General features: G+C 42.1%; 1 protein-coding gene across 2 annotated transcripts in view; it reads right to left on the reverse strand.

Annotated features, from left to right (window-relative positions):
- Positions 1-5,471: 5,471 nt before the first annotated feature.
- Positions 5,472-17,928, reverse strand: part of Atf6 (activating transcription factor 6) — a 227,055-nt gene continuing 214,598 nt past the window's right edge. The window contains exon 16 of one of the 2 annotated variants that reach the window (XM_004865155.3): positions 5,472-10,776. In XM_004865155.3, the coding sequence (XP_004865212.1) occupies positions 10,568-10,776 (209 nt within the window). In that variant the 3' untranslated portion in view covers positions 5,472-10,567. The remainder of the gene's footprint in view (positions 10,777-17,928) is intronic. The other variant, XM_021244749.2, reaches the window with a different exon arrangement.

Here is a 17,928-nt window from a genome sequence, read left to right on the forward strand (position 1 = left end):
GCTGGGTTGATAGGAATGAGAGCCTGTGGCAGATGGAACAAACTCCGTGGAGGGTGGGTCCAGCCCTGCCTTCAGAGCTGGGAAGAAGAGGAGGCCCAGGAGCCCCAGAGGTGCCCAGGCTCTCCCAGCCACACAGCAGCGATGCGGTGGTCTTCGGAGGCTGGCTCAGAAGACAGCCCCCCTCACGGCAGAGGGCACTGGTTCCTGGCAGGGCCTCTCAGGAGCCCAGGGCAAGCAGTAGCCAGCACTGTCTCCTTGAGGGCCCAGCCCTGACTCCTGGCCTCAGCTGGGAGCGCAGCCACACAAGGTCAGGTATGCTCAGTGTGTGACCCTTGTGGGCTTTCAAAAAGGCAGTCACAAAAAGAAAATTTGTCATTGGTGTCAACAGGAAGCTGGTAGCTAGGAATTGGCATCTCCTTGGTCCTCAGTTTTGTGCCCTTGATGAAAAAATTCAGTCAAGACATAGAGGCAGCCATCCAGAGGTATAGGTAGAATTTTTTTGTGAAGTAGATATAGTGGGATTTACATCTTCAAATGAGAAGGCAGGCAGTGCCATGATGGCATCAGCACCACGTACGAGTCTGGGCATCTGTTTATGCACACAAGAGTGATTCCTGGAGTTCAGGGAACTAAGGTAATTATGATGCGTATCAAGATTCTACTTAGAAGTTACTTTGGAATTGTAAAATTTCTTCATGTCCTTTTCAGATAGTGTTTCTTCAGGGACTGTAATGTAAGAAACCTACAGGAGAACTTTAGGAAAGATAAGTTTTTCATTTAAACCAGGCCCCAGCCCAGGGCAGGAAAGTCTTTAAAGAACATTTCCTTTCCTGCTATCCTGGGATATGTAGGCTATGGCAGAAAGGAAGGCTGTGTGCCTTGTCTTGGAATTAGACAGCCAGAAGAACTGTGCACCATGTGTAACCGTACAATATCATTGTGCTTTGTGGGATCACTTAGGTCTGAGGCCTAACAAATGATTATAGGTGTATTATATACTGATGTCTTTGTTCCTTAACCTGACTGGCAACACATACTATTTTGGGCCACCCCCCTCCTTGTCTCTTAGGCCAGCTAATGCCTACCAATTGGCATATCTGCCCCCCCCCCCCCCCCCCGCAAACCATGACAGGAGCCATAGGAAAGTTCACTTCTGCAGGAGACTGGACAGTCCCACCTTCCAGCCTCTCTGACAGGCACCTACTCGGTTGCTTCTCGTGAGAATCCTCTGGGGATCTTGTTGAAATAGATTGCTGGGTTCAGCCTCAGAGTATGACTCAGGAGGTCTGGGTTGGGTCCAGGGAAGTTGCATTTCTAGCACAGCCTGAGGTGCTGCCACAGTCTGGGGGCCATGCTTGCAGACTCCCAGATCCACTGCTAACTTGCCTCAGAGTGAGGCTTTCCCAGTAAGAAGAAGGGAAAGAGAAGGGAGAGCTGAGGAAGCCTCCTCTGTTGAAAGCAGGGCCAGTCTCCTGTTTCTGTACAGTCTTCCCTCTGAACCGGGAGCAGTGCACCCTCATCACTAGCGCTCAGTATTTGCACATGGTGAATGTGAGAAATGCTAGTCTATTGTATATACTTCTGGAAAAATAAGATATATTTTTAGCTTTCTAAATGCTCAACAAATTCAACCCAAAATACTGATGTAGCCTCATCCCCACAGCATCACGTCCAAGGCACACTGTCCACAGCATCACTGGTGCTAAATGGTGAGTGTGGCACTGACCTGGTTCCTGCCCTTCTGGAGATTAGTGTTCCACAGAGGCGATGAGAGTTAGGAACAGAGAAGCACAAGACACTCCTGTGGGAGAAAAGAAAAACCTACTTTTTGTGAGTAGGCTTTTGCTTCCTTACCTTGTTTCTGCCCTACAGACCTGCACCAGATTGTAAATCGTGGGGAACTGAGCCCCACCAGGCTGCCCATTGCAATGTGCTTCTAGTCCTGCTTACCTGGGTGTGACCCAGATAGCCATTTACAACAAGCAGCTAAATGTTTCAGCATCTTTCCTGCCCAGACTGTTTGAATTAAGATGAATTTGCAGTTCCTCTCCAGCTGGTGATTTGATGGAAACAGCCTGGCTGGTTATGTGGGGGTTGTTGTAATTCTCTCTTCCTAGGGGCTGCCAGGCTGGAGGGGGCAATGTGCTGGTCTGATGTTAATGAGTCGCTTAGCAGAGAATTCCTGCAACTCCAGGAAACCAAAGACAAAGTGGTGAAATGCATCATTTTATGCGCTGGATCCAGGAGCCAAGAGAGTGGGTGAGCTCTGTGGCTGCGACAAAGACACTGCCCCATGAGCTTCCCATCCCAAAGCTCCCCTGAGAGCAGCTGGTGTCTAACTATATTTTCTCAGGCTGACCAGAAATCTTATCCTCTTCTGGAAGTTATCTGTACTCTTCCAGTGGGACAGAGGGTGACCACACAGACGCAGGGAAAAGACATTACTTAAAAGTCTTTGAGGACATGAACATTGTCTAGGGATCATCTGCTGGTTCCCACAGCTCCTGGGTAGATGTCTGAGGTTGGTACAGCACTTAGGAACTGTGGCAAAGGCTTAAATTCTAGGCCTGTTGCTTCTAGCCCACTGGCTGTGAAGAAATGCAGCCCAAGAATCCAAGGATCACTGGGTGCTCAGGCAATGGGAAGACCCTGGAGGCTTTGTCTGTCTGGTACTGGGGATTGAACTCGGGACCTTGTGCTTGCAAGGCAGGTGCCAGAACCCCTGAGCTAAATCCCCGGCGCCCTGGAGGCTTTGGAAGTCAATCAGGACACCTAGGAAATGGGAATCAGAGATGGCAACTGAGGCTCTCAACTCTTCCTTTACACCTAGTTGATTGTTCACAGAAATATGGGTTATATCTATAAGCAATTTGAAACAGTATTTTTGTTGTTGCTAATCTTACAAGCCCCCACTCCATGTAGCTGAGCATAGGTTTTAGGAATGACAGTGCAAGAAATAGTCAATCTTACAAGATGATTCATTTATTGATATGGTATGTGTTGTTTAAAGGTATGTCCTTGACTTTTAGACCAGTGGATTTCAAGTTTGGATGTGGAGATTAATGATCTTTCACAAGTGTCTCCCACCATCTCATAGTCCAGTGAGGGCACACTTCTAAAGGGAAAGCTCTCCAAAGACAGAACTTGGGATCCCAATTCGGTCCCTTGGATGTGAGCAGAGTGGAGGTTGGCAGAGCCAAGGGTTTCAATTACTAAAGGTCCAGGGGAAGCCATGCAGTAGCCAGGTGAGCTCACAAGCTTTCATTATGTGCCTTTTGGGGGCATGAATCATGCCTAGTAAGCTCTCTGGCACTGCTGGACTTCATAGCTATGTCCTCTTTCCTGAACATGCTTCAACATTGTGGCTGCCCTTGTGTAGCTTGATTTCTTACTCTCTCCTATTGTCATTTTATGGCTTCAAAGCATCAATGGCAATGTATTGTAATAGGAGCCATGTGTCTTTAAAATCGCGATAGACTCAATCTCTAATTCTAACTATGCTATATATACTAGTCATGAGATCTTGGGCAAGTTACTTGATCTCTTGTGCCTACTTATCTGTAACATGTAGATAATGGTATCTACAGCTATAAAGTTTGGTGTGAAGTGTGAGTGAGTTAATGCTTGGAAGGGCTTAGCACAATGTCTGGCAGAAGGTTAAATCTTCAATAAGCATCAATCATTACCATCAAATGAACTAAGGGAAGGAGTGTCTGTAGACATTTATACTGATCACAGCAAATGAAAACGATGGAGTGAAATATGATACAGATTTCCTGTGGTAAGCAAAACACTGGAAATGATCTGACTGTCTACCCAAAGAGGAACAGTTAGATAAATTGCAGGGTATGTACAAGGAGAGCCCTGTTTACGACACCATGTATTGTGTAACCAAGTATCATTTGTGGTTATTCTTTGTGATTGAAAAATTGGCTGGACTTACAAATGGGAAGTCTCTGAGGACAATCCCATCAAGACTTGGTGGTGGTGGAGGGGTGGGAGGAGGGAGTCCTAGTTCCCTTATTCACCTCTGTTGCTTCCTCCAACTCCTCAGTGAATGGCTTGTCTTGCTATCTGCCTGCTTTTTCTTCATTCATGATACCACATTGAACCCTGCCCTTATTTTCTACTCCCCAGAGCCCTGCTACAAAGGTGTGATCAGCTTTTACTGAAGAGTTAGGACAACAGAGTTGCAGTTACAGTGTTGCATCAGTTTGTAAAGGTCTTTAGCTCTCTATCAAGAAGTGTGCCCTCTAGAGACGCCAGTCTCTAGCCTTGTTGCTGGGTCCTAACTTCTCTTTTCTGCTGTTCAACCCTTGACTCTCCAAGTCTCTGCAGAAGAGGTGACCTGAGGTCAGCCTCTTTCTAGTGCATGTGGGGCTTCGCTTTTTAAATAAGTTCATGAAGGTATATTTTGAAACAAATGTAGTTTTGCCTCTGCTACAGTTTGGGTCTAGAATGTCCCACAAAGCCATGTATTGAAGGGTTGGCCACCAGCCTGTGGCACTTCGGGAGTTGGTGGAAACTTTAAAAGATAGGGTCTAGTGGGAGGACATTAGATGATGGGGGGAAGGCCCTGAAGAGGATATTGGGACGCCAGCCCTTTCCTCTCTGTTTCCTGATGGCCATGAGATGAACAGCTCCTCCACCATATACTCCCATCATGATGTGGTGTTCACCACAGACCCAAAGGCAACAGAACCAAGCAATCAAACACTGAAACCTCTGAAGCCATAAGCCAAAACAAACCTTTCCTCTTTATAAGGTATTTTGTCACAATGATGTAAAGCTGACTAATACAGCCTCTATGGGAACCCTGTTGTAATTATAATTTTGTATGTTTACATATCAGGTTACATAAGCTATCTGAGCTGGTTTAGGGTAGGAACCTGTGGCAGGTCTATAACTCAGGAAGTGGGACAACATAGTAGTTAATAATCTATGTGTGCTGGAGCTAAATTGCCTAGATCTAACTATTGGCTCAACTACTTTCTTAGGAAATAGATTTTAGGGAAGATTAAAATAACAGTTAATGAGCTTAAACTGCATCTGAAGCACTCACTGGATGGTCAGGAAATGGCTGCATTAATTACTCCAGGATGCATCTGCTGCTGTTGGCTCGCGTTGATGAGCCTTGTACACGGTGGCATTTGCCATTCCAAGCTGGAGAGAGGCCTTTGGTGAGGACTGGATGTGAAACTGAGTAACCCAGCTTCCGGATGACACAGAAGGATACAGTATGGGTTTTAGATAATTTTTTCCCTCAATGAGATTATAGTTCAAATATCTGGACACAATAAAGGAAATTTTTACTTAACCAGCCTTGGAAGAAAAGCAGAATTAGTTCAACAATTTCATCTAAAGAATAACACAAGAGGCAAAACCTTTTGAGGCTTCCTTTCCCATATTAACCACTTAACACTAGAGACATTTGTTTGTTTTTCTCTTTCTATATACAGAATGAAACAAAGCAAGTTTAAAAATTCTTTATTTGAATCTTAGAGAAAGAACAGGTATTGCATTATAAAGAGTTGCTTCAAAATATTAAATAGTTTATTGTCATTATTTCTTTATGTATTGTAAACTGACATAATAAAGGAGAGAATGATACCTCTCCTCTTCATTCTCAGCACATTATTAAATTAGCATGGACACAGGCTAAGGAGGAAAGTCCTGGTGAAACGGCTCCTCAGGTTCCAGTGGCTACATGGGTACAGCATTACTGGTCTTAGTCCAGCCATATTTGCTAACATGATGGGAAAAAGAAATTGGTATCTCTAAGGCTAGGATCACTTCATAGTTTCCATCGAAAGCACTTCTTCCCCATCATCTCCTCCATCCTAGTGACTGGCCCAGAAATTAGGGCTCAATATGGAAAGTATTTCAGTCAGTAAACATTTGCTGTGAAAGTCAATCTGCTAATCTCTTTCTGTGATTAGCACACCAGGCAATACACCAAGCCTTGAAATTTATTTAACTAATGGTCACCAACTTCTTTGGGGACAAACAACATAATATTGTGTTTATTAGCCCTGACAAATGATAAACTATATTTATTCTTAATTCTCAAGCCGAATATAATTAAGTCTTTTAATGTGCTAAATCCCCAATACTTAAAGTTAGCTGAGAATTATGTCTACTACGTGACACTGGCTAGCCTTGAGATGATTCATACATAAAATCAAAGTTTCTAACCATACACTTTTATCATTTTTCCCATAAATTCTATTGCACATGACAGATAACACAGATATTAGAATAAACTGGAAAGTTCTAGTTCTATCCAAAATAAACTTTAAGATTAGTCATTAAAAATATAAGTCAGCAGAAAATGCTCGATTTTTTCAGGTAGGAGGAAATTGCATTTCTTTTTTGTGCATAGTTCCTTCTGGACTCTGGTAATATCTTTTTTGGTAGTCCAGTCTCTGTTTCCTTAAATATTGGCCACAATCCCTGCAGGTAAGGGGAAAGCAGGAATTTCCCCTTCCAAATATTGTGAGGGTAGGAGTGAAAAATTCTTATATTTCATTCTCTGTGTTTTTATGGTAAAAGTTATAACTGGATTCTTATTAGCAGCAAGGATCCTGATTTATGTAAATTAAAATGACCTAGGACAGATGAAAACAAGATTTTGGTAAGGAATATGGGGTCCGGAGATGGTAGAGAGCTCTATCGAGTCTGGCAATAAGCAATCTTATTCGACACAGCCAGCAGTAAGCAGTTAATGTGGGTCTGCTGAAGGCATATGAGTCAGCCCATCAGTATGCAGTAGAAAGAAGGCTTCGAGGATGAAAACTTTCCATGAGGTCAGACTCAAAGGGAATACTGGATCAGACTCTGGTGTTGCAGGTTATGAAAGTAAAAGTGGTTACTTTTAATATGTCATTGAAAGTGGAAGTTGCTCTGAAACTTTTCCATGTGTTAGAGAGTCAAATACAATTATAAGTGTTTTCCTGTGGTACATTTCTTTCAATTTTCACAACCTGAGTTTAGTAAAATGGCAAGAATCGACAAGTAGTCTGAAAGTCGTGAAGAACTTGAGAGTTCTTCAGTTTTAAACACTCTAAATGCCACAGCGGCAGTGTCTAACAGCGTCTTGCTGGGCTGCCTCAGCTGTGGGGACTACTGAGGAATATATGCCTGGGGGGAGTCAGCCTAACAAGATTTAATCAGGGTAGTGTTTCTTTAAATGTGCTAGAAAAATCAGTTTGAGTTCCAACTTCCTCGTATGTTTCTAAGTAATGTTTACTGGGAACATTGAAGAATGACTCATGTAACATGTAACATTTCAAATACCTCCATGTCTATTTGTTGTTAACAAGAAAAGACAAAGAGGTGCCAGCTTTGTCCTGGAAATTTTAGTCATGTAAAAAAAAAAATTAGAAGCTACTCTGAGCTTTTATAACCATGGAAGACTTTTTATTTCTGAAAAAGTAAACCCCACCCAATAGTCTAATGTAAAGTTGCTATACTACAAGCACTGTAAACAATGCATTTACCTCAAGAGCGACCCTTTCCCATTAACTCCTGACTTGAGTGTACTGGCATCCTAACAAAGCTGTGTTCCCATGCTCCTGGTACATGAGATAACCCCAGAGATTCCCCACACCTGACTCAGTAGTTAGCAGGAGGAAACACCTGCTTAATTTACATTAGGCCTAACAATTTGGGACTTGCAAACAGGTGGAATGACTGCTCCTGTCAGTCTCCACCGCCTCTCCCCAACACTGTAGTAGTGTTTGCCCAAGAGCATGAAAGCATCTAATATCAGGTGGACTTCCTTTCTCCATGAGTTATCTAATTTTCTCACAGACTTGCAATAATCCCACTTTGAAACTTAATAAATTAAAAAATATATATATGTACACACATATCTCCCACACTTCCCAGCTACAACACCCTCAAAGACAATGCCACCAAAAACTGAAGCTCAAATGCTTGCTTAACTTACTAATCTGTCATAGCAGCTCTCCATTTCCTAAAGGGCCTTGAGCTGGGAAACAAATACTAAAATAACAACTACTATTGTGCCTAGGAATTAATAGTAACTCTGCCAGCAATTTCTTCTTTGCAACTTATCAGTTGCCATTTGTTTCCTGAAATTCTACCCTGAGGCGGCTCCTATTCCCTCATCCCAAAAAAGATCAGTTCAAGAACAAGGAGCTGTGGAGTCAGTGAATGAGAAGGCAAAGGTCCCTGCTGCTCCCACGCATCAGTCACTTCCCGGGCACTCGGCTCCATGATGGGGTGCCAACCATCACCCACATTCTCACCCATCACAGAGGCAGTGATGTTGGTGAACGTGACATAACTGAAGTCTTCTGTCTGAGGAGTTGGTAGAACGAGGACAGGAAAAGCTAGGAATAGAGGGATTGAGGAAAAGCAAAGTGCTCAAGACAAAAAGACCATGTGGCGGCTGGTTTCTTCTTGTGTGATTCAGTGCAAAGGAGGGGAGAGCAGCTCCACTTGCGGTCACTCCAGACATCCTGGGCATCTACCCTAACACACGACACTTCCGGCAGATTAGTGGCCTGGGAATGACCATGACATTACTGCCTGCTCGTCAGTTACAGTCTCTTGTTGGGTTAATTCATATTACAGGACAGGAAGGAGCAGGGCCATAGGACATCCCACTAGAAGACTGCCCAGTAACCTAACAGTCTTTGCCGTCTGTTCTTTGGCACCCATTAAAAGAACAATCACCTTGGGCCGGGGATTTAGCTTAGTGGTTTCGCCGCCTGCTTGCAAGCGCAAGGACCCGAGTTTGATACCCAGTACCAAAAAAAAAAAAAAAAAAAGAACAATCAGCAGGGAAAATAGTTCCTTTCTGAAAATCACCCAGGAGCCAGATCAGAGGGGAGTGCTGCACTGAATTAAGACAGCCTGTGATGTGGACAAAGAGGAAGGCTAACTCAGACTCCAGGTTAGCAGGTAATAAAGCATAGCCTTCCACCCCCAAGTTAAACTGATTTCCTTGGAAAGCAAGTGAGTAGTTTGAGAGGCACCACTGTCCAGAGTTAGAAATGTTGGTGGTTGTTTACAATTATTTAGAAGCCAGGCCTGATCGGTTCACAGGTGGAAAGTGAACTAACTACATGTAGTCCTTTTAGGAGTTGATATAACTTTTCTTTCCTTTTCTTACCAGGGGGAAGAAATCTGACAAGGCAAGTTAATTGGGGTGAAAAGAAGCATTTGCAGAATGAGTTCAATCAAGAGACTGAAAGCGTTCAGAATGGAGAGGGAAAAGGGCTCACTTTAGAAACTGAAGGTAGACTGGCAGAGAGGACGTCATTGCCTGAGATCCATGTTTGTGAATTCACCAAGTGAACTACAATTTAACTCTACTGTGGCAAAGGAAGTAGACAAAGTTCACTGAACTGTAAGTGAACACAGCTCTTCTTTGAACAACAAAAAAGTTCATCCTTGTATTGTCTTTTCACAGGAGAAACTGAAAATTATTGCCGTATTATAGGATACTCTTCCTTGGCAGGAATCTAACCTTGCCAGTCTGGATCATCTTAAGAAAAAATACCTGTCAATTCGCAAGAGAAAATGCTCTTGTGCTTAAATCTAAAGCCACCTCCACATTCCTTAGCTGAATCTGGTACCATGAGGATTCCTAACGAAAATGAGGGATTTGCCCTGCTGTTCTCGAGGATCTACACCAGATCAGTCAAGAGAAGACATCAGGGCCGGGGGTTTAGCTCAGTGGTTCCACTGCCTGCCTCGCAAGTGCAAGGTCCAGAGTTCAATCCCCGTACCAAAAGAAAAAAAAAAAAGAGAGAGAGAGAAGACATCAGTCTACAAGCTACACTCCGCAGCCTAGAATCCTGACAATAAACAGTAGCTGTGGCTTTAATCTTAAATTGCAATAGCATCAAACTTTCAGCATTTTAAACATATATTAATGGAGCTACCTTACCTTTCAAGGCCCACCACTGAGCTTCCTCTTCCCTTCCATTCTCTCAAATTTGTGGCCCACCCTCAGATGCCCACCACAGTTACTTGTTTAGATATGAACCACAAATCCCAAGTAAAAGTAAACTTTGCCAACCAGGAATATTCTGTTTTACCCAAAGCTCCAAATAGTTTTGACTCTTTGTGGGATGTTTTTTTGGCTGTTCTGGTTTTCAAATTTGTTTTCTCAAGCACAATATCCAGAGAGGGTTTGCAGTAAAAGAATGAGAAAACCAATCAGTGGAAACCATCTGTGTAACTGAGGGCTACAGCTCTAAATAAAAACCACTTTATCAACAAATGAAATGGCAGAAAGGGGAGTGGATCTTATTTGAAAGCAAGAGTAAACACAAATACAGAATGAAAAGCAGTTTAGAAAGGTATGGGGGAAAAAATCTACACCAGGTAACACTGGAGGATGCAGGCTACATTTGCCACTGGAGAAATGTTCTCTCACATCTAAATTCGGGCAGTTTGGAAGAGTAGCAGCTTCTTCCTTCTCTACTCCCTGGAGTAGGAAGCACTTCTCTGCCTGCTGCAATGGAGACAGAAGGCAGCATTTCTCTTGCCCAGCAGATCCCATTCTCTTCTCCCACCTAGCTGCACAGAATCACTGTAACGACTCAGGGATGGTGCTGACAACGTGGGTAGCCTCTGTGGCTGCTGGAGGGGAACCAAAGAAGGTGCTGGTTTGATTCCTCTGCTGATCTCGGAGGTAAGGAGGAACAGAGGAGCTTTTGATGTGGAGGATCCGGGTGTCCATCACCTGGCAGTCAATCTGCATCATCACTTCATAATCCTGCCCATTGATCACATTTTCTGCAGAGGGGAATATACATGGGAATAAATAAATATTCAACAGCACGTACATCTCTGTTATAAGCTTCAATTCCAGAAGGACACGAGTGTCATCTAAGGGTGTGAATGGTTGGTACACTTTCAAGGGTGAGGAGGAACTTTATCAATCACTATGCAGAGCTGCAGCAGGACTGGGGCCCAAGATGGCCTGTCTTCTCCTCAGTTCTAGTTCCCTGACTACCTTTGCTGGCTCATAAGAGATGGAGCCACTACCATAGTTCATGCCACAGAACATCTGTCCACAGACATTGTGTTTCTTGTATGTTTTTCATACAGTGAATTGCCATGATACGAGCAACTGAAACAGAAAGGGATTTTAGTGCCCAGCAGAGGTAAGAATACTTAAGCCCCCTTCCTTCCCTTCAACAATGGGAAGGAACAATGTTTAAAGGACCAACCATGTGGATAGTGAGGAGACCTTGGCCTATACTGCTTAGCTCCTATTCATCAGTAAAATTTCTAACTTCAGTAGGACACTCCACTTGTAAGGCCTTAGGGGCACTGGGTACAGTGATGTGACAAGAAGTCACAGACATCTGACAATTATGTTCTTTCCCAGAGATCACTATTATATCTAGTACAAAATGACAGGTACTGGTAGATTTCCAATATGAGATTAAAGGAAGTGCTACAGGACTGGCATCTGTGGGAGGAAACAGGGAAGCCATGCATAGTCATGCTTAACATAAATGGAGCTAGATAGAGATACATACTATACTCCCTTCTTACTTCCCAAGAGGATGAGAGCTTTCTATTTAGGGAGAAGGCCAAATTATGCCCTGATTTATAATTCTGGGTGGTCATTTTTCAATTTTCTGTCAATGAAACTAGGGCATAGAACTGATGAGACAATTACAAACATATAATATTTTCCAAGCCCAGCTGAATAATCACAGCAATACAGTTAGAAGCTATGAACTTCGAAAAATGCTGGAGAGTCAACGTGGCATAAGATTTTGTATTTTCATCCATGAATCTGGGGCTGCATGTGCAGATGGTCCAGTCCTGTACAACCTTTCTCTCATGATGATATGAAGTCAAATCCCCAGCCTTCAGCCAGTGATTTTAAAAAACTAAATATTTGACTTCTCTATGACAAAGAGTTGAATTCAAAAGTAGAATGCTTTCTATTCTAATATCTTTTCTTTTTACTTGACACAGTACAAGTTGAACATTATAAATCTAGAGGAAGAAATCACAAAGTTTGACATTTGTTCTTCAGATTTCATTGTTATGTTTGGAAAAACTAAGCCATACAGCATGTCACTCAGAAAGTAAAGAAGGCCTTTGGAAGGTCATCTAGACTGGGGTGTCTTAAATTGGAGTTTAATTTACAGACTTCAGGGAGTCTTGTTTCCCTGAAATTATATAAAAAGTTTCATTTGTGTGTGCATTTTTTGGAGACAGAGTCCATCATATTCTGAATGTGATACCCCGCCCCAAGACTTAAAAATTACTAGACATATCTAATAATCTATCAATTTTAAGTACATTGAATAGATGATACCATCTATTTAAAATCCAATGAAAAACATCATTCCTCCACTTCTATTGGTTGGGGATCTGTTCCAACATTTAAAATAGTCTCCATTTATGATAAATTTCCCATTACAAGTCTTATAAATCTTTCTATTATAGTCGAAGCTAATTTATTCCTTTCCCAGCCTGGCCAGAAATGAAGAACAGCTGGTTGCTGCTGCTGCATGTTAACTAGCTCTAGCTATTCTTTAAGACTACTGTTATGGAAGTGTAACTCCATTTTCACAAGTCCTGTCTCTTTGCAATGGCTATCAAATCATTTGCTTATCTTTAGAAAATTAAATTTGAATGCCTGTAAATTAGTCAATGTTTCTCATCAAAGTATTTTCCAAACTGTAGGGGATGGAAGAAAAGGCATTCTGCTCATGTCATTTGGAGTCATTTCATTCAGGACATGTGATCAAGTTCAGATTTCAAGGCACCACACCAGTCATTTCCTTTTGGAACCATAGTCCCTCCTGTGTGTGCATGTATATATGTGTATGTGCATACACTGTAGTGTAGATGACCAAATAATGAAAAACACATGCATCAGAGACATGCAATTCACATTACTAATTTTTACTGCTTTCCTGGATTAACTCAGAATCCAGATGACGGACGAAGATCAAGACTAGGTTCTCTAATATAGCCCAAACCACCTGCAGAAGTCATTAGAGCCCATGTGCTTCTATAGTTGAAACTGATAAGTGAAGTTCTTTAATACCTTCAATATCAAGGAGATGGAAAACTTGGAAACATAAGCTCTGAGGCTTTGAGGTACAGCTGAAAGTGCAATTTGATTCTGAAATCTAGAAATTCTAGCCATGGTTGAAATGGCACTGTCATCTTAAACCCAACCAGGAGACCTCAAGGTAAGATTGGTCTAGGTGGCTTTGAAGTAGGTTCTGTCCTTCACTCCCTTCTTCTGTAGGTATCAAATTCCGAGCCAAGGAAACTATCAGTATTGCTAGAAGAAGACTCTGCCAACCAGTATGTGAAACTCTGAAGCTGAGTTCAGGAAGCCCCTTCTGAGTGCTTTAAAGTTTGCAGTGATGAATCTTTAGGAGTTCCAAGATACACATCACCTCTAAAGGACCATTAAAGGGACTAGCGCAACACTGTCTGGTCCACTGTTTGCTCTTGAGAAAGAGTTCTTTGGGGCCTCTGTACTAAGCACTCTGAACAGTTAGTGAGTCAGTCTCACCATTACTGACAAGATTAGAACTATTTCAATTAAAGGACAAACTGGGAACAGCTCATGATAACTCCTGCCCTTTGTGAGTTCCCTCGCCTGGGCTGCATGGCATGAGTGTACACACTATCCACTGGGAGCAACAAGAGAGGCTCCAAAACTCCTCTTTACCAGTGGCACATGAGGCCCATTATCTTTTAAGACTTTAAGTTCTGTTAATAGGTGGACATTTTGAAAAGGACAACATCTTCAACTGTTCCCTACAATTTGCCCCTTGGTTTGAATAAAAAATATACCAGAGTGAGTTCTAATTAGGGATTAAGAACCTGAAGACTCCGGTGGCTTAGATGGGGAGGGGAGAAAGGGCCCCTGAGGGGGAACACAGACAAGGATGTGAGGGGCTACGGATGCACTGCACATTTGAAGGACCAGGTCTTCATTGTCAGTCACAGGGCTCCAGGAAAGAGAAACCACTAAAGTTGTGGGTTTTCTGACAAGAGGGAACATGGTAAATATTAGATTAGGGAGCTGAGAGACAAAATATGTGAAAAGACTACCAAACCATTTTTTGCAAATGTACTCTTAATTTTAAAAAATGACTGTGGAGTAAACATAGAAACAAAAGGAATGGTCCTGGAGTGAGTGTCGAAAAGTCACTTTTCTCTTCTCCCAGCATGTGGGTGCTGCACAAGTGGAGGACAGCGTGTGTCCTAGGCCTTCTGAAGTGACAGAATGAGATAAAACAGTGATCTGAGTTGGGACAAAGGTGTCCGTTAGGCATACTCAAGTTCAAAACTAATCAGGCAAATAAAAAAGAAGACAGATGAATGGCTTCAAATATGAGCACTCAAATGTGATTCTGAACGCTGAGAAGGGTTGGAAAGCCAAAAAAACTGTCTGGACATTGGAGGTGGAAAAACTCTAGGCAATGTGGAATTCTGTGAAGCCTGCAAATACACAATAACTGAATTAAGCATGGCTGCCAGGAGGCTGGGAGCTGGGAGATGACTAACACAGAAACCAGAACCTTGACCATAAACAGAGTGAAATATCCAACTATTTTACATAAAGTTTAGTTTTAAAAAGTAACAAGACTTCACCAGTGCTTTGCAAAGAAGCATAAATAACTGAATAGATTTCTATTCAGAATCAGACAACATCCTAATGTTTGCTCTGCTCCAGCCTGGGTGGTGACAGGCAGTATGTTGGTCTCTGTACCTGAATCTAATTCAGGTGTGGGGTGGGCCTGTGAGGGAGCTTGAAGGTAGATAACTACCCATCCACCTGTAAGCTGCAAGAGACATTTTCAGCTAAAGCAAACAGAAAAGGGAGGTGGGAATGCAATGAACAAGGAAGTGGCAAAATGCCACATTTCTACTGTAGCTGATCTTATCTCTAACTTTCAGCATGAAGCCAGGTGTTGATCATTCCAGCATACCAGTCATTGTTAGTACAATAGTTTCCCACCATTAGGAAAAAAATCCTTTTCTTCCCAAATTCTCTATCCAGTCCAACTCTATTAATCTCTTAAGCCCATTTTGAATTTCACTTCTAAGCAATCTTTCATAAAAATTCTAGGATTGAAATTTTCCTTTGTAACCAATATCTAATGCTCTATTTTATTGAATAGAGTTAAAATAGTTATAGAAATGAGTTTTGGCTTCCTTGGCAAAATTGGGGGGGGCGTGAAATTGAAAGGGTGAGGGTAGTGAAACTAGAACCTCACTCATCAGTGGGGAAGAACATGGAGTGAATAACAACTGTCACTCTGTAGATGGAAACAAGGACAGTGCTGCCAACTTCAAGAATTGAGAGACATAAGAACACATGCAGGAGCAAAGCAGTCCTAGCAACCACCACACATGCCCTTGGCTGAAAGACAGCAAAACCAATTTAATGGGACAAATTTAGGATGGGAAATATTCAAAGACAGAGAAAGAATGAGGGAGGGACATCACACATTCAGCTATGATCAAAACTGGTTAAATACCTTAAGGATGCTAGGACCACTGAAGAGAGCTTATCCTGCTGGATCTATAATGATGTCACAAAACGTGTGTAGGCCTGGAACAGAATATATAAAGAACTACAGACCCTCCAGGGGCGCCTTTGGTGGCCATGATGACTGAGGGGTGTTGCTAGAATCCAGTGACCAGGAGCCAGGGATCCTGGACATTTGGGAATGCAACAACTATCCTGTGATATTTGAGTACATTTTAAAAACCCTGATTGTTAGTATATTAGTCTAGAACCTCATTGTTTTATAATTCAATATAAAGCACTCTTACATAGGTTTAAAATATACTTGCTGGGGATTTAGCTCAGTGGTTCCGCCGCCTGCCTCACAAGCACAGGGTCCCAAGTTTGATCCCCAGTACAAAAAATAAAATAAAATAAAAATAAATTAAGTTTTAAAAAAATACTAAATTTCCAGGAATGAAATTACTCAAAAATAATATACTTAATAGACATTAATGGTTCTGTGAGCTAAGAACTGCTCATCTAATTCTTGTAGCCACCTCCTAATTCAGGTATTATTATTATTACTCCCATTTTATAGATAAGGAAACTGAAGCATACATCATATGGTTAACCACTCAGTTGGCAAATGGCAAACTACAAGTGTGACTTTGGAAACCATTCTTATAACCGTTCCACAACACTGGGAATGTTTTTTCTGAACTCAACCAAGAATTGTTCATTTCAGAAAATCACATCACCTATGGCAGAGGTGGCAAACCTATGGCATACATGTTATTGTGTTTTTCTTTTAAGACAACAGATGTTAATGTATGAGTTGTTTTTCCTAAACTAAATCCTCAGTATTCAGGTTTAATTGAAGTGTCAGCATTTTGTGATAAATAAGTGGGCTTTGGGTTTTTTGGGTTGCAGTTTGGCACTAGGTCTCTAAAAGGTTCGCCATTACTGACCTATGGCAAATACACTCTTACTATTGGATTCATTGTCAAGGTGTCCTTGGATCTTGTAGCTGCTGCCCTCAAAGTGATAACACATATGAGTGCCAACACCAACTTGCTCACTACATCTTCTGATGCAATAGAAATATGATGCTATTATTATTATAATGCTTGAACTTTAAAAATTCATTAATTCAGCACACATTTTTCTATTTCCTACCATGTGCCAGGCACCGAGGATACAGTTATGAACAAAACAAACAAACAAACAAAATCCCTATCCTCCTTGAGCCCAATTCTTAAAAGAAGAGAGAGGGCAAAGGCAAAAGAGAAACAGAATGAGTAAGTAGAGCATATACAATGTTGGGCAGGCACTATGGAGAAAACAAAGCACAGAAAGAGGTTCAGGAGCAAGCATGTGGGGTGGGAAGTGGCTGCAGTGTTAGATGCAGGTCCAGGGGAGGCCACTCTAGAAGATGACCTTGGAACAAAGACCTAAGGAGGCCAAGGGGTGGGGACACCAGACTGCTGATGACACAGGGCTGGAGGCATGGGTCTGAGATTCCAGGGGACATTTTAGTGGAGAGACCTATCAAGCAACAGGAAATATGGGTGAGAAATGACACTCAGAAGGAAAAAACAGGGTTAGAACCTGTAGATTTGGGAGTTATCTAAAAGAGGAGATGTGGAGCCCCAAGGGTATCACTTTTGGGGAGAGAAGGCTGGGAACACCTGTTTTAGGAAGGATGGGCATGTATGGTAAAGAGGTTTGTGATTCCCTCAGATCATCCAAAGAATTTGTGTGTGTGTGTGTGTGTGTGTGTGTGTGTGTGTGTGTGTGTGTAAAATGCTGGGGATCAAACCCAAGGCACTGTACATGCTATCAATGAGCTACACCCCCATCCCTGAGAGAACACTTTTAACAGAAACTGAACTCAACTTGTAAGATTCATTCATTCATTCATTCATTTGTTCATTCATTCATTCACTGAGCACTTATGTGAGCACTGACATATACCAGGCACTGTCAGACTCCCAGAAGAATTTAGATCCCATCTTCTGTATCTAAATTACAGCACTGTCTAAAGGAAAATGTACACTGTATGACACATCCACAAACCTGTCAATCAACATTTACTGAGCACCTTAAGAAACTATGACAAAGTATAGAAGAAAATTAGGTTTCTTCCTTTCCACATCTTACTGAAGTCCTCTGAAGGCACCACAGTTACATATGCAGTTTGACTGGTAAAATATCAATCAAATGCATTCCCTCAGAGAGAACTCACTTACTACTGAGTTTCAGCTACTTTCCTTCCTAAATCATATCATATCAGCTATTTTCCCAAATTCACATCAGCTATTTTCCTTCCCAACACCTATTGCAACGTGTACTTAAATGCTGGCATGTTTATTTAAATAGGTGTCTCCCCCACTAGACCACTGCCTCCATAATGTCAGACAGTGAGTCTCTCGTCCATT

Source organism: Heterocephalus glaber, unplaced genomic scaffold (genome assembly GCF_053883595.1).
Source record: "Heterocephalus glaber isolate CG9 unplaced genomic scaffold, H.glaber_assembly_v1.0 deba00001561, whole genome shotgun sequence".
Taxonomy (NCBI): Eukaryota; Metazoa; Chordata; class Mammalia; order Rodentia; family Bathyergidae; genus Heterocephalus; species Heterocephalus glaber.